The 24647-nt window shown below is 36.0% G+C and overlaps 1 protein-coding gene across 4 annotated transcripts in view; it reads left to right on the forward strand.

Annotated features, from left to right (window-relative positions):
* The window catches only part of Naaladl2 (N-acetylated alpha-linked acidic dipeptidase like 2), a 1298244-nt gene that overhangs the window by 673510 nt on the left and 600087 nt on the right, over nucleotides 1-24647 (forward strand). For all 4 annotated transcript variants that reach the window (XM_085836003.1, XM_085836001.1, XM_085836004.1 and 1 more), the window contains one exon: nucleotides 22398-22671. In XM_085836003.1, coding sequence (XP_085692129.1) covers nucleotides 22398-22671 — 274 coding nt within the window. The remainder of the gene's footprint in view (nucleotides 1-22397; nucleotides 22672-24647) is intronic.

Here is a 24647-nt window from a genome sequence, read left to right on the forward strand (position 1 = left end):
GATAGATCAGTGGATAAAGTATATGCTATATGCAAAAGGGTTAGAGTTCTATGCCCAGTACCCTTGTGTATGTCAAGTGGTTGGGATAGTCCTCTTATCATTCCACTGAACCAAAAGAGGAGATGAAGTCAGGATATCTAGATGGGGCATATCAGTGAGTACTGAGATTAATTCAGAGACCTTGCATCAATAAATAAAATGGAAAGCTATCAAGAAAGACTCCCAGGATTCTACATGCCAACACACATGTAGGCATATCTATGTACCTGTACATGCACAAAAGTTTAATAAGACAGGTCCTAATGAAGTTCAGAATAAGTAAGATTTTAAACCAAAAAAAAAATCATATTCATCTACACTTTTTCAAAAATGAAATACCTGCTTTGGGCAGTATATTTCTTATCATTTTCTTACAGGCTGTTAAGTGTTTAAAGGTTCATACAGTGTTGTCTCATCCAGCTCTTATAATATTTTTAATAACATCAGCATTGATACTCTTAATCTCATTTTATATCAAAATGGAGGTCTAGAAATTTGTAAAGAGGAATGTGTCAGAATTACAGATTTGAACTGTTCTGCTTCTTCCAGAACAGTTTGAATGAGAAAAACCATGACAGTCTTTTCCTCTATCATTTATAAATCATGAATTTCTCCTTTTAGATTAAGGACAAGACTGGAGGGAAGATGGCTGTTTAATGCTGATTGAGCAAGTGGGTTCTGGAAGCCTTTACATTATTTCATCGGAACGATGAAATGTTCCATTTCACACATCAATATTTCTTTCCCAGTGATCCAAGGAGAAATGATTATTTTCTATGCTTGGCTAATCAGAGGCAGGGCATGAGGACAGTACTGATTTGGGAATGATAGCTGCCATCCCTGGCAGCAGATCAGGGAAAAAAGATAAAGTTACCTTTCCTAGCTTAGGTCTGCTAATCTTTCCAGGCTGTTCGAGAGGTGGAGTGATCTGCATCAATCATTTCCTTTTTAACATCCTAGAATATCCTAAGACTCATAAAGCTTCAACTCAATATTAGATAGAAGAAAGAATAGGAAAATGAAGAGGAAATAGCACATGGAAATAGCAAGGAAACTGTGTCAGTCCTTCCTTACATTGTAAATAAATACACAGAAACACCCTTGATTTAAATTTATATGCTTAGCCCATACAGGTGTTGATATTAATGTACCGCACAAAAAGGTATAGAACTGAAGTGCTAATCTGATAGACAATGAATCATTGTGTCAATAACTAAACTACCTGATTAAATGAAGAATTTATAATAAGCTGACTATTAATATTGGCATTGTCTATATAGCATATTAGAAGAATATTGGTGTCTGGACATGAGGGCAGGTAAATCATGTAGAGAAATTACAACATAAATTATTTTAAATTTTGATATAAAAAGAAAATTCAAACCTAAAGCTAATGATGAAAACTATAGCTTAAGTTGACTTTACTTCCAAATATAGAATCAACACTGAGTTTTGGGCCTTCCTCTGTTCTGAGCAGCAAAGGTTTCTCATGGTTTTGAAGATTCTAACTTGCATAAAGCAGAAGACCTTACTAGTCATACATTCTGGGTGGTAACTCAGGTCACTGTATTGTACTTGAGGATTTTTTTCTATTAATCTCTCATTCATCAGCATCCAAATTTCCTAGTTATTTGTCCCTGATTTCTCTTTTTTGACCATTCCTTTCATTTAATGCTTCAGAGATGAGAGTTGGAGATACATTAAGATATATAAAACATATTAAATCTTCTGCTTTATCAGAGGTTTATATTTAAGTACTCAATATATCTGAAGACAAAAATGATTTTTCTAAGGTCATGGAAAAATAAATGCACTAACCAGGAGGTGTCTGTTTTTTGTTTTTTTGTTTTTTTTTTTTGTTTTTTTTTTTTTATGTCTTTAAGTGAACAAGTGAAATTACTTGGCTTCAGAGGCAAAGGAAAGCATCCAAACCTTCAAATATGAAAGCATTTAATCAACTTCTTGAATTCAGGGCTCCATCATGTTTTCCTGGCTTCTTTGTGTTCCCCCAAACATGGTAAATCCTCTGTCTTTGTCTCTCTCTCAGCCTCTGCCTCTCTTTCTCTCTCTGTCGCTCTGTCTCTCTGTCTCCCCTGACTCCCTCCCCCTATATATATACATAAATATATGTGTGTACATATATACATATATATTTATACATATGTAAATATATATTTATATATATGTGTGTGTGTGTCTGTTCTCCTAGTCTTCCATCTGCTAAGCATCCTATCAGTTATTATTACATGGATATCTATACACAATTGTCTTAGCTTTTGTTTGTGTGTATATTTAACTTCTTGCTCCGTACATGAACAGCCATTAGCAAATGCTTTCTGACCTCCTACCTTTGATACCGACTATAATACCTGTCAATTGACACTCGCTGGTCAGTTGGTGAGTACAGAAAAAGTCTGTCATGTTCAATCCCATAGGAGTATAAATGAATATAACCATTTTACTTTGCTTCCTAGAAAACATTTTTTACAAGACCAATACAGGCTTTCTTATGTATAAACTTAAAATTAATGAAAGATGGGCACACACACTTAGGCCAGAACAAGTTCAAAGCTCCCCACAACCATCAGTCACTTTTGCTTCTTGAGGTCAATTTGAATCTTTAACAATTGGTAGGGTAGTCTAGATAGAGGTAGAGCTGAAAGCTTAAATATTTACTGTCTTCTCTGTGACAGACAACTCTTAGTACAGATTTTATATTGCCTAAATTTCTTCAGTGAATTCAAAATCAAATTATTTACAAAGGGATTTCTGTAGCGACATTAAAAAGCAAAATTTTTATTTAATTGTGTTTGGTTTAATTTTGTTCTGAGTCTCTTGTCCTTTCTCTATTTTCAGTGTGGTTTATGAATAGGATGAAATAGTAAAAATAACATTAAAAATGTTTATTATGAAATAATTTAAAATGGGAAATATTCTTTTTTGTTTTAGGACACAATCTATAGGTCTATTGCATTTTTCAGTTACTATAAAAGACATTGCTGATAAAGCTAAAACATGAAAAAAATTAAGTACTTGTATGTATATTCAGACACACACATATATATATATATATATACATACATATATATGTTTCTATCTATATATATGTGTGAATATACACATACACACACACACAAGTACATATATACTTACACACACACACTCCCCTATCTTTCTCACTCTTCACTATTATTGTTCCCTTAATCACACCAAAATCCATTAATCTCTCTTTCTCCCTCCTCCTATCTTTAGGTCTCTTCCTCTTCTCTTATAGTTTTCTTTCTAGTTCTATGTCATGATCAAATGAATACTTGGAATTTTTCTGTTCTTTCTGTATTTTGGACATTGATACAATTTATAGGCTGAATGGTTAGAGTTGCTTGCACCCAGGACTGACAATGTGACTCAAACCCCAATCCCACCATGTAATAGAAGGTATGTGGGTGTCCTGTGTATGTGTGGAGGTCAAAGTTCAGCGTGAGAATAGGTTCTCTCATTTCGCTGTGTGTGTCCATGGAACTGAAATCAGGATATCAGACTTTTTACCTGTAGCTTTACACACTGAACCAGCTTACTGTCCCTGCAGCTAATGACAGCAGGGGGTATATAGTCTATTAGTGTAAAAATATGTACCTATGAATACACAGAAAATGTTCTAAGAATTTCAGAAGAAAATATTTGGAGTGGGTTATTTCACTTTAAATATGCCTGGGAATCCATTATTTTAGGGCAGATAATATAACTTTCCAAATATTGAAGGGGTACTTTAAAAAGCCAATACTTGTTTTCAAAGAGATGGTGCTAAATTTTAGAAATTCTTTGAATCATCCTCGTTTTTCTAACCTTCATGTGTGAGCACACCAAATACTGCAAGCAAATATTTACAACTTGAGCCTCTCCAAAGGCATGTATTTGATTACGTTTCCTTCTGAGTGGACATTAGGACTAAAGTTATAATTTTCCTGGTTAAATTAAGGGGAAATATTTTACAGAAATTGTGAGATATAAAAAACGTGTTAATATGGAAGACAACCAAAGGCGTGTCATTATTAAACAATAAAATGGATAAATATAAATGATTATGTATAAGATCATACTACTCATCTTGACTAAATACACAATTGCAAATTAAACTACAATAAAGAAGTAGGGGATTTTTAAAATAAATGACACTAGTAGTCTTTTTTTTCCAATTTTTTATTAGTATTTACTTCATTTACACTTCAAATGCTATCCTGAAAGTTCCCTATGCCCTCCCCCGCCCCCACTTCCCTATTCACCCACTCCCACTTCTTGGCCTTGGTTTTTCCCTGGTACTTGGGGATATAAAGTTTTCAAGACCAAGGGGCCTCTTTTCCCAATGATGGCCAACTAGGCCATCTTCTGCTACATATGCAGCTAGAGACATGAGCTCTGGGGGTACTGGTTAGTTCATATTGTTGTTCCACCTATAGGGTTGCAGACTCTTTAACAGAATATAATGTCTTTTACTTTGAAAATATAAGTTCAATTTAACATCTTGAAAATATCCCTTAGGAAAGAAAGTTGGCAAAGTTTGCTAATATTAAAAATATGAAAAGTGAGATGGGCACATATAAAGATGCATTAAAATACAGTTATGACACCAACCCAAAACGAAGGCAACATATTTAAAACCTTAGAAGACATGGATGAGTTCTTATTAGTATAAAAGATACTATGGGTTAAAATATTAAATAGGTGGATTCCCTAATGGAACTTGGAAGATATGTTTTGAGATTTTTCCAAAGGAAAGCATCTGGCCAGAAGCCGTTACAGCTGAATTTGGTTAAACATCTATAACACCACCATTTAATGGAACCCTAGTCAGTAAAGAGCTCGGTGCACAAGTACAGGGAGGACTACAGTCAGGTTGCTGGAACTCACATTTAAAAAATAGGTGTGGTATTGAGAATTTATAATTCCTGTGAAGGAGAGACAGGCAAACAGATTTTAGAAGCTCATTGTCTAGCTAACCTATTTTAATCCCATGTTTCAGGGAGAAACCCCATCTCAAATACAAGCTTGGCAGCATCAGAGTAATGAATGACACAGAAGGTTGGATTACTTCTGTTTCACACATGTTCTCAAACTCTCTGTCTATGACTCAGTCTCCATCTTTCTGTCTCTGTCTCTCTCATATCTCTGTTTCTCCCTTCCCCCTCTCTCTTTACTTCTTCCCATACACATGGGTTCATATAGTCACAGATTATTATTGTAATATTATTGTAATCATACCAGGCCATAGTATGCATTAAAATTTTATACAGTGGAACTGGAGTGATTTCTCAACTGATAAGAATACATATTGCTCTTACAGAGAACCTATATATGTTTCTCAAAACCCTTGTAAGATAGCATACAACACCAGTGCTAGTGGAACTAATTCCTTCATCACTACAAACCTAAATTCATGTACACACACACTCACATGCACACACACACATACAAATGGGGGGGGGTAAAAATTATGCATTTATTTTATGAACACAGTACATAATGCCAACATCTGATGAACATAAGAGGAAAAGTAAAAATGTGAATCAATGTTTCTCATGAATATATGAGAAATATCTATGAAGAGAAGGAACCTGATGGAATACACTCTAGAATTTATCAAAAAATTAATCTTACTGTGTCAGACAAGTGTGCTTTCCAGAACCAAGAAAATCAGTGCCATGGTTCATGATTTCAGATGTTTGCAGAAGAAGCCAAAGCAAAATTCATTGAACAGGTATATGATAAAATGTCATAGCCAAGCTTGATAAAACTCCAAGATAAATGAGAAGAGCAGGAAATGACTTGAGTACATTATGGTACTCACTAAACCAGTGAGGCTAGAAAACTTCAGTTTAAACAAAACTCTAAATCGACACAAAAACAAATGAGTACTAAAATAACCTTTAAATGCCTTAATTCTCCAAATGTTGAAATAACTATTTTGCAACTTAGATGCCTTTAGAATTACTATTGTTATAAACACTGAGAAGGATTGATTTATCTACCAGTCTGACTGTCTTTCTACCTACCTACCTACCTACCTACCTACCTACCTACCTACCTACCTACCAACCTATCTATCTATCTATCTATCTATCTATCTATCTATCTATCTATCTATCTATCTATCTATCTATCAACAATTTCTATAATTATATTATCTGACTCATGTTTTATTAGGATTAACGTTCATGCTGTGAAACTTTTTTCAAAAGTAATTTAAAATATATTTGAAACAAAAATTTCAATTAGTTCTGAATATTCTTAACCAGTGGAGAAATCCCTACCCTGCATCTAGGGATTAGGACTTTGAAGTACAAAAATTCACTCCTGTAAAGCTCTTTGGTTTGTGGTGGAGGTATTGGCACACATTTTTATTTATTCTCCTGAAACTACTTAGAAAAATTCCACATAAGCAAGAGTGTCAGAAGTCTTTTTCAGGTTCTATGCACATGTTCCAATATCCCCTTGCATTACAAGGAATTGAATGAAGAAGAATTTGAAATTCTCTGGGTTTGCTGAAGAAATTCTTTAATATTCCTGGAGAAAATGAATAATGTCTCCCTCTCCCTCCCCCTCCCCCTTTCCCTCCCAACCCCCTCCCCGTCTCTCCCTCCCACTCCCTCTCCCTCCCTCCCCCCCTCTCTCTGTGCATGTCTGTCTGTCTTTCCTCCCCTCTCTTCCCACCTCTCCTCTCCTCCCCTCTCTCCTTCTTTCCAGTTCATTCCACACACACAATAAGGTGTATAAATGCCTCTGCAAGTCCGTTCATTGTGCTTACATCTATATTAATATATTCAATTGTTTTTAAGAAGCTCGAATTTGACTTCAAAAGGAAAAGGCAGTAATCCAAAAGTATATCAGTGTTTGTGTTTGATCAAGTGCTGATATTAGCAGAATCTTGACTATTCTCTTTAGATATCTGTCTCTATAATTTTAAGAAGCATGTTGTATATCAACATGCTTGCTATTTTAATTTCCTGTATTTAAAAAAACCTTAAATTATTTAGAGTGAAATATCCATCACTTGTATAGGGCATATGAGAAAATGTTTGCAGCATTTTGGATTAGAAACCTCTTTTGTGATGCATACAGAGTGGTGTTGAGGGGCGTCTATCACTCACCAACAGGGTTTCTTCAAATACAATGAGCAAGCTGCACAAGGGAAGGTGTCTTCTTTTCATCAGGGTAGCTAGCGGACATATTTAGTCATCTATGAGGTAACTCTCAGAGCTATTCTCCTTTGCATTTCATTTAAAAATAAATTTAATTTCCTCTCCTCTGAGAAGCTGAGCCGCCAGAACACATCAGTTTGTATCTGCTGTAGTTTGCTTGGTAACAAAGAAAACTGGGGAAAAAGACTCTATATGGGTTTTGTATCCATTAAGAAAGCAAATGAGAGGAGCTATTTCTAGTTGCATTCATAGAGAATCTACACACCAGGGAACTGTATATCTATACACTATGGGAAAACCACTTGAGTAACCAAGCTATAAGATAATGAAAGAATGAGCTACATTCTGATAATCTGTTACATATGAACACAAAAATGGTCTGTCAGGCTTCAGTTACATTATAATTGATTAATATAATAAAATCCACTCTCCTGAACATATCCAGTGAGATGCATTGAAGAAAACAGTTCATTATTCTGAATATAATGAAGCATATTATGACATGATATATTTTTAAAATGTATGAAATTCTCATAGAATAAATAAGGAATATTTTAAAATTGAGCTAGAAACTGGCTTCAACAAGATCTTAATACTAAAACCTACTTTTGATTTTTTTAACACAGTGAAGGAAACTAAAGGTAGGTGGTTGAAGGGAACTTTTGTAATCCATTTTACATGCCTGCTACTGTGTTTGAGATCATTATGTATAGATCAAACAATGGTCATGGTAACCACATTAATATTCTACCATAAAAACCAACAATATCTGTAGGGGATAATTATATGCTATTTTAAGGGATATTAAATGTCTAATAACCACCACCAAAATCTATGGTATTTAAGCCTATTTACACTCATCATATAAATATGCTTTTAAGCCTACTATGTGTAGACAAGTATAGCAAGAGCACACTCTAAAGCAGCAAAGAAAGCAGTCTGTGACTCAGAGAACACTAGAGAGTATTGAGTAGAAATTATCAATATCTAATTATTGCAATGGATATGCATGCAACTATTGTCTTCACTTTTCCAATAAAGTAAAGACGATCTCAAAGTCTCAAACAACTAAACAAATAAGGAGAACTTTAGGTATAGTCATCAAAAGCCCCACTTGTCTCCATCACTGCTCTGTATCTAAGCTTCATTTATTTGTATTGTATTCATGTATAAATGGTTTGATTTATGAAGTGTGTATATTTGCATTTGAGTGTGTTTAAATAAGTGTGAGGTGCATGGATACGCAAGTCTCAAAGTCAATGAGTATTCCACACATTTTGGTGTCTATTTAGAGACTGTATAGTTTTATAAAAATAGAACAAAGGGAAATCTGAAATGTTGAATGCCATCCTACCATGTCTAATCAGAACTATATAAAACTATGTCATCAGCATGAACCAACATGTTTACTTTGTGACTTTGACTACTTTTCAAAATATGTATCAGAATATTTGAGGAGACACTGTTTCCATGTTTAGAGGTTAAATTACTACATTAAGTAATCTGACAGTATTTTTTATCTAATAAGTGTATATCATTTATAGCTCTCATAAAAATCATTGAAACTTAGACACATTTTATTGAAAGCAGGCACTTGTCCTGTGATGCCTTTCAGGGCGAGCTTGAGAACCTTTTGAAGATACACTTTCAGAAAAGAAAGGTCTTCTGACTGTTATTTATAATGTGAGCTCATAAAGCTTTGGATTAATTGCATGTTTTGTACAAATGTCAGCTACTGATTTAGTTTTGATGGATCTATTTATGTCCTGTCTAACTTTTCAGTGAGTTAAGGTTCTATTTTTCATCAGTTTTCCTTAGCTGACCCCTGTGAAATGTAAAAGTCAGATGTCATCAGAAAACTAATTTTTTTTTCTTATAGAGTCTTCAAGAGATACAAAATGTATTCTCTTAAAGACGTATAGTAATAGTAAAGACAGTTAAAATAAACAAACAAGACTTGAACTAATCTTGTTCACTTTTATATAACTGATAATTATATAACTTTAATTATAATTACACTTTGCTATGAATATAACAGCAGAGTGTAGCTGGCGTGAGCATGGGGGCTAGGGAGTTGGTTCATGGTTGAGTACGTGGTAATCGTAGGAAAGAATGGAGTTCATTTCCAGAGTCCCAGAGACATCTGTAACTCCATGTCCAGGGTATCCAACTTTCTTCTGACCTCAGTGGGCACGTGCACACATACACCCCATAACACACTCACACACATACTTAAGTAAAATATTTAAGCAATGTAAAGAGTGAGTATGTGATTTTATTTGTAAGCATTCTACATTCTCACATTGAAGATAAGCTTAAAACAGTTAAAGAAAATCTGTAAATTAGTTTTAATTATTATACATAAATACAAGACTTGTTGTGGTGATTGTATGTAACATATTCCCTGTTAGCATGGTTGATTTACTCCGTACCTACGCAGTGTTTTAGAGATTGTGAACAGCTTTTCTTTTCATGAGATCATTTGGCACTCCCAGCCCACTGTGGAGTTCTTCTTCCTTAACTGAGGCCACTTGATTATCTATATGTAGTATAAACACCATGCCTTCTGAAATCAATCACTATATCAAGTTTTTATGAGAATCACTAATTCAACTTTGTTGAATATCAGTTTTCTCTCTCCGATATTTTGGTATGGTCACTTTTCAGCTTTGTGTGAATATTTACAAAGCATTTTAACTGTTGAGTATAGCTCATCAATAAATGAAGATACGTTGTTCAAACAATGATTTTTCTCCCACGTGTATGGGGCATCTTTAGAATGATGCCATTACTTTAGTCAGAAGTCTCCTTCACTTGTTTCCTTAACCACTGAAAATTTTCAGTGTACACCTCACTTTCCTATATCTGAAGCTTGTAGGTAAGGCACAGGAATACAAACATAAGCAGGGCCCTGCTGCCTACTGTCTGATGACCTGACAATTCACTGCTTCTCTAGAATTTTATATAATTTTTAGTCTTAAACAAAACATTATTTTTTACATGTGAGAGCTCATGAACCATGGTATCTGGGGCTGACAGAAGATAATTCACGGGTATCAGTGTTCTTCTAGAACATAAGTGCTGTGGTTAAACCAAAGTTTTCAGGGTTGGTGATCATTTCCTTTACACACATACCCCTACAACTCCATAATGTCCAGTCTTAAATTTCTCATTACCAGGATTTGTACACACCTGATAGAACAGCTATAGTGTAATACCTCTTGAACTCTCTGGGCTCAGGATTTCTTCAGGTGAAGTCCCCTAACCTCTGTATCAGAAATCACTTGAAGTGACTTCATTCTGTTGAACTGGCACACATAACAAACACCCTGACCACATTTGAACTCTGTTAGCTCACCTGGTTTGATCTTGTCATACAAAACAACAAACATCATTTCATTGAAAAGCACTTAACAATCTCTCAAGTTAAAGTGTGGCTCTTTTATAATTAAAATTATTATGGAAAGTGCAGAGAGTAAGTCTAGCCTGATAGGCAGGAGGTGTGCTAACAAATTTATTCCTGGAGGAGACTGCAGAACTAGTGAAATTTCTATAAATTGAATGATTGCTTTTCTATTAGTCCTATGGCATGGCAGCATTTCATAGGTTCTTAATGGATGAATAATTTGAGTGGCAATTTGTAACCATTCTTCCCTAAGATAACATTAAATACATTTCCAAGGCTGCCAATAATCTGTCACAAATGTACTGCCAGTTTCTTACTTGATTTGTATAATTATTCTTTTGACTCTTAATATGACAAGAAATCATGTGAATCTAGTCATGACAAAAAGAACAGAAAAAGATGACCAATTTTAGATGTTACATATCTTGATTCAACATTCTCTCGTCTTGGCAAAAAGTATCTCTACTGTTTATAAGAAAAGAAAAATTGGTTTTGGTCTTTTTTTTCCCATGTAATTGTTATTTCCATTATAGTTTCAGAAATTAATTTTATTAATTTAGACTTAATGATGCTTTTAATTTTATGATATGTATATCACTTAATGACAGCTACAGAAAATTGCAAAAAATGTGGAAATAATGATAATTCTTTACTAGTGGTACCATTATAAAGTTGGGAGTAGGGTTACTGAGAACCCAACTAAGTGCAAATATTTTGATATTATAATGGAAGAATGTTTATTAATGCCACTTACGTGCATATGAACTCCCAGAGGCTTTGGCAACACACACAAGATCAGGCCAGACAGAATCTCAGAAAGGAGAAGGGAAGTGGGCACAAAGCCTCAGCCATGATGAAGATTCTATTAGCAATTTATACTCTCTGAGAGAGAAAAAGGCAGTACCCTTCATGAAATGTTACTGGGTATACCAACCATAATCTAGGATAGGCATCATGATCAAAAATAGCTGACTAACACAAAACAGACTTTGCGTTCTGTTGTGTATGTTTGTTTTTGTTGATAATATGATTTAATTTTTTTCCTTTCTCATTTTGATTTTTTGTTGTTCTTTTATTAATATAAGAAAAAAGGTAAAGTTAGGTAGATAGGCAGATGAGGAGAGAGACAATCTTGGAGGCCTCAGAGAAGATGAAAGAATATGACCAAAATATATGAAAATTCAGTAACAGGACAAGAATTAATTGCTGCACTATCAGGTATGGAAGTCTACAGTAAAGCATAAAACCTGTCATAGTCAAAGAAAGCAGTATTACAGTTTAGGACGTCAAAGCAAATTACAAACCTAAAACCATCAAAACAGCATAAAATCAACATAATAACTGACACATGGACCACTGAATTCAGACAAAGCACTCTATGTGATTTCAATGTGTCTTAATCACAGCATGACATGCTTTCTGGTCTGGCACTGGGTAGTGTACAAATGGTCTATGCTTGTTCAATCATTGGGCAGACTTTTCTCTATATATTTGACATTCAAATGTAAAAATTATGTTTCTTCACTGATCTACTTCTTTTTGTTCTTGCTTGCTCTATACCTGTGTGGAAAGAACTTTCAATTTTAACTCTTCATTTGCATTTATTGTGTCTTCAATTTTGTTTGTATAACATATAAGTTTAGAAACCTGCACTCACACAGGAAACTGGTCAGCTTTCTTTTCATCCTTTGCCATTTCAGCTACATATTAGCTGATGTACATTAGATACATATTAGTTACATTTTTAGAAGATATCATTAACTTTAGGATTAAAATGCACTTTCAAAAACCATTCCAGAGAACATTAGATACATATTAACTACATTTTTAGACGACATGGTTAAGTTTAAGATTAAAATGCACTTTCAAAAACCAATCCAGAGAACATCTAAGACAATCAATTACCCAACACAGCAAAATTGAAGAAATTAAAACAGTTCACATATCCAGATACACTGTGCAAAACAGTAACCTTTGCATGTCTGTGAAGTTCCTACATCTGATTCTACTCATTCCTGGAATAAGTTACATTTCATATGTGTTTGAATTAGGGGCACTGTCCGCCTACATTTGCACACACAGAGACACATATATACATATACAGATATATACATATATACAGATGCTCACGCACACACACACACAACCAAACATTTATACACACACACACAAACACATGAAAAATGAGATTGTATAACCAAAGATCTCAATATTTGCACCTGTATATTTATTGATGTATTATTCATAATAAATAGGAAATGGAATCAGCATAGGTTTATATTAATAGATGAATTAAAAAGGACAAATATGCATACAAATATTTATAGTTATTTGAGAAGTCTGTTATTTAATCAAAGCTGCCTCTGTGTTTGTGTACCTTCTAGACTGTGTCATTGCATCAGAAAAAGCAGATGAAAGTGAAGACTACAATGTCTGAAGCATAGATTAATTTTTCCATTTTAAAATATGCCTTTAGGTTTGCTTTAAATAATTTAATATGAAAAATGACATGTGGTATGATATGCCTGATGTGTGGGAGAGGGGCAAGGAATTCAGAATGCAGACATTATTACTGTTCTTGCAAAGGTTAATAGAGCCCTGCACAACTCATTGTTCACAATGGCTTTGTGTTATATATTCACATTTCTTCTTTCTAAAATATATTTTAGATGCAAAATATATTTTGTGACATTATGTTTCCCATTTGCATTCCATATATGTATTTCCTAGTAACTAGCTATCAAGTTACCTTGTGTACAGTATATATAAGCATGGTACAGTGAAAGTTGGACCATTTGTAGTTTTTCAAACATATGGAGTAATTAGTGTTTTGACAATGCATCTTATTTCAATGTATTGTGTTTTATCAAATCAAGTGTGTTTTGCTATCTTTTAGAATTTATATTCTTGTTTGTTGAGAATATAAATTGATACAAGTATTGGTTACATATCAAGCTTGTCCATCAACATGTGGTCTAGTACTTGCAAAGAAATAGCTTTCTGCAATGTGCTCCATGAAGACTGGGGGATTAAGATCCCTCACACATAATCCATATCTGCACTAACTTTTTATCTAATATATAATCTGTTATAGTTTTGCTTGTTCACAGCATTCTACATCTGTAAAAATTGATGTATTGTGACCTTGAAGTGGTGTATTAATTTTCCTATGTTATTTTACATGAGGGGTCTTCTAGAAGATGGCATACCATTTAACTTAGTTTCCATACTGATAACAAACCCTAGGACCAGGTGCACTTCCCTTCTACTCAACACTCAAAAGTTCTAAGATCTGACTCTTTTTCCCAGGCATTTGTGTTCTGTACTTTATATTTCAAAGCAGTAGCTTTCGTTATTCAGGAGCTCCTCTAGCACCATGCCTACCAGTGAGAGTACAAGCATGTGCTCCCGTAGTCCACATATAATGTGTTGCAAAACAAACATTTTACTGTTTGAATTATCTCTCTTGCCCAACCTTTGTCTTCTTAATATACAGATAATAACTGCCACAGACTACATGTGAGCATTTGTTCTTCTATGTACTCATGATATTATAAGTGGGTGATAGTAAATATGCTGGGTGTTTTGTTCCGCTTTTGTTTGGTTTTCCCTGTACAATGCGTGACTAGCACTCCTGAGATATTTTCTTCACCCACTCACTTAGACTACACTCTTGGCAGTCACCCTGGAACTACGAATACTGCATGCATCACTTCCTCCAGTTCTGACATCAGTGTTGCTCTGTGGCTCATCCAGGAGCAGGTGTTTAACATTGATATAAACAGTTTTGTCTAACAAAGCCAAAAATCCTCCCGTATCAAGTCTCTGTTGGCCAATGGAACATTAACGCCACAGTTAATTCCAAATTCAAGTCTCAGCCATGACAGTTCATTATGCTACCTGCCAGAACTGCTGGCCCATGGAAACCCTTATTTTAAAAATTAAGGCAGAGTAAAACTTTCTCAAATAAATGCCTTGTGGTTTGGAGTAACAGACTTCCATTTTTTGCAGGTTTTTCAATTACTAAATTGAGATTGCATAGTAGTTAATTCCTTAATAAGATTTCAGGTTTAATATAGAAACCTGCTTAATTATAACAGAAGTACTCACAATATCTTGCAAACCATTTACTGCTATGATAGAAAGCTTTAAAAAATGTAGAGAGTTGAAAATAAATGTAGCCATGTTCATGTGTCTATGGAAATTTAGATCATAAACAGAATCCCTCAATCAATCCATTCACACCAATAAGACATTGACTGTTATTTAAGTGAAAATTTTATGTATTTATATGATTTTAAAACAAATTGATTTTAAGTTTACTTGGTTTCAAAAGACTTATTTAAGTGAAATTTTAAACAACACAGCTATAAATCAAAAATCTGTAGTATAGATGTGGTATACTCTATTGGCTTTTATTTAATCCTTTATTTTAAACATCTTCCCTCCTTCCAAAGTCCACGTTAACTTACACACCCTCCCCAAATTTAGGATATCTTTTTAAGTTATTGTTACATGCACACACACACACACACACACACACACACACACACACACACACACACATGCACCAAGGTATATGCAACCTACTGAATCAATTTATTATTTTTTATATGTACACACATCAACATCTGAGTTTGGACTTCAGTTTAGACGTCCTGTGTAGCAAATTATTTCTGAAGAAAATTGATCCTCTTTCTCAGCTCGCATTGACCATTGACAATGTGAGATGTGGAATTACCCCTGCCCACATTGGCATTTCAAGTAGTGTTAGCATTATGCTGGTCTTATTCAGGCAACAATATTCCCGAATGTAAATATATGCAGCTTTTCTTTTCTTTTTTCTTTTTTTAATATTTTTTATTATGTATTTTCCTCAATTACATTTCCAATGCTATCCCAAAAGACCCCTATTCCCTCCCCCCCCTCCACTTCCCTACCCACCCATTCCCATTTTTTTGGCCCTGGCGTTCCCCTGTACTGGGGCATATAAAGTTTCTGTGTCCAGTGGGCCTCTCTTTCCAGTGATGGCCGACTAGGCCATCTTTTGATACATATGCAGCTAGAGTCAAGAGCTACGGGGTACTGGTTAGTTCATAATGTTGTTGCACCTACAGGGTTTCAGATCTCTTTAGCTCCTTGGATACTTTCTCTAGCTCCTCCATTGGGGGTCCTGTGATCTATCCAATAGCTGACTGTGAGCAGAAGAATCAATCTCACAGCCAGCATCCTGGCAAACTGGTTCAGACATTCCTTCCATCCCTACTTTTATGACTTTCCTTGACCCTTAGGTATACTGGTTGTGTTATACTTGTATAGATTAGGTTGGTCACTCCACAACCACTGATTATATTATATGCATTTTGACCAGTTGTGGGTCTTTTTAATGGTCTTCATCTGTTGCAAAAAGAAGTTTCTTTGAAGAAGGGTGAGAGTTACACTTACCTGAGACGAAGATGGCAAGTATTCAGAATACAGTTTGTAATTATAAGGGCAGAAACAGATTCTCCTCAACGGCCTATGAGTCTCTGGCAACAACTACTGGGATAAGTTACAGTTACCTTCCTTGCAAGTGAGTTACAGGTGACTCACTTACAGGTTCTACCCCAAGTAACCAGGCATGGGTTCCTCCTATTGAGAGAGCTGTTGTTTATCGCCAAGATAAAGGTAAAAAACCCTGCATCATTGGAAATATGTTGATTGTCCAATTTCTGCAGTGTATTGCAGTAGCTCATAGCTCTTGTGATAGAGTAGGAATGCCTATGATTCCTATTCTGTGACAGTTTTCAAAGCATCTATTGGTATTATGAGGCTGAGACTCACTCCTCAGAATGGAGAATTTTAGGCCACTAAAAGGTATTATACTGATGAAAGTAATCCAGAACTCATAATACAAAGAATGCATATTTCCTCCCTCTCCCTCTCCTTCTCCCCCTCCCCCTCCTCCTCCCCCTTCTCCTCCCCCTACCTCTCCCTCTCCCTCCTCATTCTCCTTCTCTGTCTCCATCTCCATCTCCCTCTCCCTCCCCCTATGAGGATCCTAGCTCCAAATCTCTATGTGTGAAAATGTAACTAGTAGTAGCCACAGAAACAGGAGTGTAAAAAAGGAGCATTGTATGTGTGTTGCATTGGGAGATTGTAGAGAGGAGGATAGTATGACAGAGACACTATAAAAGGAGAGTGGGAAAATCTGGATGGTGCTTCATTTGGACAGAGGATAGTAAAGAAAATTCTGAGGGAGAGGGCAGTAAGAAAGAACACCAAGGGTAGTTGCAAAAGATATGGGAAAACATATTGTTCTTTGTATTTTAAAATGTACATATAAATATATGTATGTTACATATGTAAATAATTTAAATGACATTGTGTGTATGAGCTGAAATAGTACCCAATACCAAGCATAAGAAGACCCATTTCACGTTGTTGTTCAGAGGAGTATAAGAATGCCCCCCCCCAAATATAGGCTATTGCCATATCTCTAAATGGCCTCAAACAACTTGAAGTAAGACCCTATTGCTAAAAATACCACACTCTTCAGCCATGATCCTTGGAGAAATAAAGCTAAACAAAATTTGGAGGGAATTTAAAGTACAACAAGTGAAAGAATAACTTTTAAAAAAAATTATTACATTTATTTACATTCCAGCCCTTGCATCCCCCCTGAAGCCCTGGTCCCACATTTCCTCATTCCATTCCTCCTCCCTCTTGCCCACTAGAGATTGCCCTTCACCAAGCATCCTCCTTCCCTGGGGTCTCAAATCTCTCAAGGATTAGGCCCATCTTCTCCCACTGAGGCCAGACCAGGCAGTCCTGTGGTATATATGTGCCAGGGAACTTGTAGGCCTAATTATGCTGCCTGGTTGGTGGTTCAATCTCTGTGAGCTCCCTGTGGTCCAGATTAGTTGAGATGGCTGGTCTTCCTATGGAGTCACCTTCCCCTTCAGCTTCTTTAATCCTTTCCCTAATTCAGCCATAGGGGCCCACAACTTCAGTCCAATGGTTGGGTGTAAGTATCAGCTTTTGTCTGAGTCAGCTGCTGGGAGGGTCTCACCAAGGAAAGTTTTGCCAGGATCCTGTTTCTAAATACATCATGGCATCAGCAATAGTATCAGTCCTTGGTGTTCAAGCCACATGGGATGAATCTCAAGTTGGGACAGTCACTGGCCCACCTTTCCTTCATTCTCTATTTTTGTCTCTGGATGTTCTGTTAGACAGAAACAATTCTGGGTTAGAAATTTTAACCCCATCCTCCCACTTGAGACCCCGACTATCTACTTGAGGTAGATTCTTTGAGTTCCCTCTCCCCATTGTTGGGCATTTTGGCTATAGTCTCCCTGATTCAGTCCTGAGAGTCTCTCACCTCCCAGGTCTCTGGTACTCTCTACAGAGTGCCTTCACTTCCCCTCAGGCTGCTATTTCCTTTCTCCTGGCCATCTGGGCGTCTCTCATGTCCCTTTGTCCATACCTGATCCTCTTCTCCTCTTCTCTTCCCACTCTGCTGTCCCACCCAGGTCCTTCCTTGTACTTCCTGTGACTATATTGTTTCCCTTTCTAAGTGGAATTGAAGCATCCATACTTGGGACTTCCTGCTTGTTAAGCTTCTTATAGTCTGTGAGTTATATCCTAGGTATTCTGTACTTTTTGGATTGTATCCACTTGTCAGTAAGTACATACCATTCATGTCATTTTGGGTTTGGGTTTAGTTGTTCAGGATGGTATTTTTCTAGGTTGCATCCATTTGCCTCCAAAATTCATGATTCATGATTCTAGTTTTTAATAGTTGAATAGTATTCCATTGTGTAAGTGAAACACATTTTCTGTATTCATTCTTTATTTAAGGGGTATCTAGGTTGTCTAGCAAATCACTGGCTATTACAAATAGGACTAACATGAACATAGAAGAGCAGGTGTCCCTGGGGTATGGTGGAGCATCTTTTGGGTATATGCCCAGGAGTGGTATAGCTATATATTAGATAGAACTAATTCCAATTTTCTGAGGAACCACTAAACTGATTTCCAGCGTGACTGTTCTATTTTGCAATCCCACCAGCACTGGAAGAGTTTTCCTCAATCTCCACATTTTTCCAGCATGTGCTGTCACTTGAATTTTTGATGTTAGCCATTCTGATGGGCATAAGGTGGACTCTCACTGTCCAACAAGAAAACCAAACATGAAAAGCTTTGCTGCTTAGAATGTTATTCATTACTTGTGAAAAAAATGACTTTCTCTCTCTCTCTCTCTCTCTCTCTCTCTCTCTCTCTCTCTCTCTCTCTCTCTCTCTCTCTCTGTGTGTGTGTGTGTTTGTGTGTGTGTAAGTGTGTATGAGTGTGTGTGTGTCATAGCCATGGTGCATGAATAGAGGTAATATAACAACTTATAAGATTTTGTTCTTTCTTTCTACTACATGGGTTCAGAATTCCAACTTAATTCATTAATTGTAGTGGCAAGTTGAAAGATCTCATTGACCCCAATGGGTTGGTGTTTTGAAACTGATATTTTAAAAAATACAAATATGTTTCATATGCATGCATATTCATGTGAATGCATGTTACAATGAGTTTCTTACAAAAGACTGTTATGTTGAACTGACAAATCAGTGAAGGGAAGTAAGGCAGGTGCTGTGCAAGTGATGAGCCACAGCCTCAAACTCTGAGGATTGGTAGCAAGTGGGACAGAGTGATGAAAGGCCTATGGTTCAAAGAGGAACCAAAAAAGAAAAAGCACACAGTATTACAGGTATTGATCAAGTGGGTCATAGTTCTTCCATAATAAGACATCAATTACAGACCATTTTTAGTTTAAAGATAATATTCTTCAAATATTCTCATTTTATTTGATCTCTCTCAGAGAAGAAATCAAAAGAAAATACTTTCTATCTATAAGGTTTGTATAATATCTTGACAAAATTAAACAAAAAATATTCCTGAGAGGAATATGAACATTACATTTCTTTTGAAATTAGATGTTAAAATCAGAAACAGGAGGATGATAAGATAAATTACAAAATATCTCCAAGTTCTAATATATCCTGTTAATAATGCATTTTTGATATATGAGAAAAATTCTTTTAGTGTACCCTCATTTTTAATAGATCATATGATTGTTTTGATGAACCTATCAAAATGTAGGATAATAAAAAAAATTAAAAACAAAAACAAAAACAGAGTGTGGGTTAAAGTTCAATACTCTTTCAAAGAACATCTCTCAGCAACAGGACAACAGAAAGAACTTTTCAAACCATTTATAAAAACAACTAGAATTGCTTTTAATTATTTCATCAATTATTTTCTGAAGGTTACCTCTAAACAATAATTAAAAACTAAATTAAGAAATTTAGAATGGTAAGAAATGAGGAGATACAATATCCATTGCTCATGACATAATTTTTAGCATTAAACAGAAAATGAAGGACTATTGAGTTACTGACCTCTTGGAGGAATTGGGTGGTGGAAAAATTGATTAGCATTAACCGTTGAGAGCAGGTTTAAGATGAGTAGTTTAATTTTATGCACCTTCTTAGTCACCAGTAATTTGTCACTTGTCATATTCCATTCAAATGTCTATGGAAAAATATTTTAAATTGGCCAACTTGTGAACAATAGAAATTTATTTTCAGAGATTTAGAGCTGAGAAGTCTAAGATTCAGGCATCTACAATCTTTGAGATGGACCTGTCTCTTCACAGAAGCCTTTTTTCTAGCTCTGTCTTATACACTTTTAAAACATCTAATCTACCCTCTGCCCACTATTATGGGGGCATTAAGTGCATTAATGAGTAATTTTTACCTGCGATCTAACTACTCTCTACTAAATTCCCACCTCATCATTTGGGGATTTAGTGTTTCAGAGTACCAATTTGAGGGGACTGAGTTGTACAATCAAAACTGAGAAATAATATTAAGCACTAATGTCATTATTCATGAAGATGATATAGCCTCCATAACCTTTAGTTTCCATAGATTGCATTCACAACCTTGGCATTGTAATTAAAGTCTTATTCCAACACTTACGAACTTTTATCTTCCCTATGATTCAACATGTGACAGAAGTAATTCAAAAGAGATGTAACCTTGGTTCACAATTTCAAAGGACCTAGTCTGTCATGTTAGGGAGGCATGGTAACACTAGAGGCTCATTCCATGATGAAGAACTTGAAGTGTAATTTTCATATCTCTTGGTCAGTAGAGAAGTGGAAAGCTATTCTGTAACTATGTAGGATGATCCCTCAAGGGCCATCATAAATGGTTTACATAATCCATCGTGGCACCAAGCTCCTGAGGTTCCTTAGTCTCCTATATCTCTAAGAAACAAGTACTCATACATGTGAGCCTGTCAGAGGCATCTTAGACTAAAGCTTTATCATGCATTTATGAAGAAGGAAAGTATAAGGTCAAGACATTCTTGTAGAGGAAGAAGCAGGGCACCCTGTATGTTATGCCATGATATGCTATGTTGTAATAATAAACAGGACACCACAGTGGAATTGGATCCAGGAGACAAGTACAACTATTCTAGTGGCTCCTACAGTTCCAGCACTCAGGAGCCTGAGACAGATAATGTCTGGGAGGAGGCTGGCTAGTGTCCTTAGCCATAATCAGAGAGCTAACAGTTCAGCAAGAGATCCTGATAAAAGTCAGACAGCTCTCATTGAATGGAATAGACATTAACTAAGGCAGACATCTCACAGCCTTGTCTGACCTCCACACATGCATGCTAGCAATGCAAGCACCCATGCATGCATGCACACACACACACACACACACCTGTACATTCATGCATACCCTTGTACAGACATGCACACATGCATTCACATATATACACAGCACTCACACATAGAAGTGAACACATGGGAAACAGCTTCATTGCTCTATCTTCTCCTGCTGGGCAGCTTTCAAGCTATGCCAAGAGACCAACCTACAGTTTCTAGTGTAGGCTTCTTGCTCATTTTTGAAGTTGTTTAATAAAAAAAGAAAATACATGTATATGGAAAAAGGCAATGCCACATAAAAGAAAAATGCTAAACACTTTGGAAAATGATACAAGTCACAAGAGGTACACATTTACAGTTCAGTCACAAATGAAAAAAATAGATGAAATTACTTGTTTAAATTCACATGTCTGTTCTGTGAATAGATTATTTGCCATTTTATCAATACTCCAAGATTTCTAGCAAAACTAGACATGGAGATTGTTGGAAAGAAACAAAAATAATAAATAAAGTGTTGAAAATACAACACAAATGTTATTTGATTTGGCAGTTTATGCTTATATGTCTGTTTAATATAGTGATTTCTTCAATATAATTTTTCTAATAGCCTCATGTAGTATTGCATGAAAACCATATTGAGCAATCTCTGCTATTTTAAGTAAGCAAATATTGATATATTCAATACTTTTATGTGAGATCTTATTAAACACAATGCAACCTATTTCAATAAACAGGATAGTTAGTTTGGAACCGATTGTATATGGATTTTGATAATGTTGATATAAAACTCAGAAGTCATAAAAGCCATGGCTGCCATTGCTCTTCATAGATCTACTTGAAAACATAAATTCATCCTGCTTTGATTTAGTATGACTCCCCTTCCTATACCTCAGCTCCATCACTCCATAAATCTCTTAAGGTCAGATCTTTTCACATTTATCCTTCCATATCCCACAAAGACTATTAATAAAAGCTCACGTATGAGTAGTCATATCTCCAAATTGTGAAGACTTCCTCTCGGTTTTTAAAAATATGCTTTTATATTTTTCAGAAATTGGCTACAACTCTATGACAGCAAGGATGACATGGAAATTGCAAAGAAGATTAAGAGTCACTGGATTGCATTGGGCTTGGAAGATACACAGTTTATAAACTATTCTGTGCTGCTGGATTTTCCCGGGTCCTCTCCAGGCACCATCACTCTGAGCAGCACTGGCCAGTGCTTTTATCCTGATGGCCAACCTTGCAGGGAAGAAGCCAGAGGAGGCCACAGCCAAGATCTGTTCTTCTCATATGCAGCCTATTCTGCCAAAGGAACTCTCCAGGTAATTTGACCATTTGTCCCTGTCATTTCCAGTGAAATGGAATTAAAAAACAACAGCTTTCATCTAAATTGAGCTAACTGGCAAGATGCAGCATACAAAAGTAGCCATTGAATATATTCCGTGTAGCAATGCCAGGAAGCCGGGAAGAAGGAAGGGAAGTGGCAGGATCTTTGCTCATCAAGTTTTGAAAGTGAAAACATGTTAGAAGAATTTAATTCAAAGGTGTTGAAGGTGCAACTGAGTTATTCACATTTTCCTCAGCCCATATCTTTCAAGAGAAACTCATTTATGGATTTGAAGAGGCAAATTTGAATATGATGATATGGAAGGAAAGAATAGAAATGGCAAGGAGTACACTTTGAGGTTGTTTATGCACATAAGAAATGAAGGAGAAAATTGATGTGATTGTTCGCACACTTAGGATTTGAAATGCAGCTTGCCTGTAGTCATGATGGGAAATGAGTGAAGGGGAACCAGGTGTGGATTCTTCCTCAGTCTTTCATAGGTAGCTAGATTTGGTAGTGATTTCAGCTTCCGGGTTAGAGAAGAGTGTCTAGAGCCATGTAATGAGTTAAAGTTCATTTTCCAGTAATCCACTGTTTTCTGCCTCTTCAATGATGCTGAGCTTCTTAGCTTTATGAGAAGCATCACTTGGGGACCACAGTGAGAATTAAAATGACTAATTTATGTGAATCCTGTGGAACAGTGTATGACCCAGAGTGCAACCAACATACAAGTTATATATCATGGCATATTTTATTTTATATAGCAGTAGTTCTGCCTCAATTTAAAGTATAATTTTTATTGGATATTTTCTTTATTTACATTTCAAAGGTTATCTCCTTTTCCAGTTTCCCTCCCTCCTAGAAACACCCTATCATATCCTCCCTCCCCTGCTTCTATGAGGGTGTTTCTCCACACACCCAGCCACCCACTCCCACCTCCCCACCCTTGATTCCCCTACACTGGGGAATCTATCTAGCCTTCATAGGACCAAGGTCCTCTCCACCCATTGATGCATGACAAGGCCATCCTCTGCTACTTATGCAGCTGGAGTCATGTGTACTCCTTTGTTGATGGCTTAGTCCCTGGGAGTTCTGGGGGGAGGGGGGTGGTTCTGGTTAGTTGTTATTGTTGTTCTCTGGATGGCCTTTCTTTCAGCCTCTGCTCTACGTTTAATCTCCATATTTCCTCCTATGAGTATTTTGTTTTCTTTCTAAGAAGGACCGAAGCACCCACTCTTTTATCTTTCTTCTTCTTGAGCTTCCTGTGGTCTGTGAGTTGTATATTGGTTATTTGGAGCTTTTGGGATAGTATCCACTTATCAGTGAGGACATACCATGTGCACTGTTTTGCAATCTGGTTACCTCACTCAGAATGATATTTTCTAGTTCTATACATGTGCCTAAGAATTTCATGAACTCATCATTTTTAATAGCTAAAAGTAGTACTCCATTGTGAAAATGTAACACATTTTTGTATCCATTCCTCTGTTGAAGGACAGGTTTTTTGTTTTTTGTTTTTTTTGTTTTTTCCATCTCCTGGCTATTATAAATAAGGCTGATATGAGCATAGTGGAGCATGTGTCCACATTACATGTTGGAGCATCTTCTGGGTATATGCCCAGGAGTGATATAGCTGGGTACTAAGGTAATGCTATGTCCAATTTTCTGAGGAACCACCAAACTGATTTCCAGAGTGGTTGTACCAGCTTGCATTGCAGAAATGGGGGAGTGTTCCTCTTTCTCCACAACATTGTCAGCATCTGCTGTCACCTGAGTTTTTATTTTAGCCATTCTGATTGGTGTGAGTAGGGATCTCAGGGTTGTTTTGATTTGAATTTTCCTAATGACTAAGGATGTTGAACATTTCTTTAGGTGCTTCTCTGACATTTGATATTCCTTAGTTGAAAATTCATTGTTTAGCTCTGTACCCCATTTTTAATACGGTTATTTGGTTCTCTGGAGTCTAACTTC

Source organism: Mus caroli, unplaced genomic scaffold (assembly GCF_978045245.1).
Source record: "Mus caroli unplaced genomic scaffold, Mus_caroli_1 scaffold_3, whole genome shotgun sequence".
Lineage (NCBI taxonomy): Eukaryota > Metazoa > Chordata > Mammalia > Rodentia > Muridae > Mus > Mus caroli.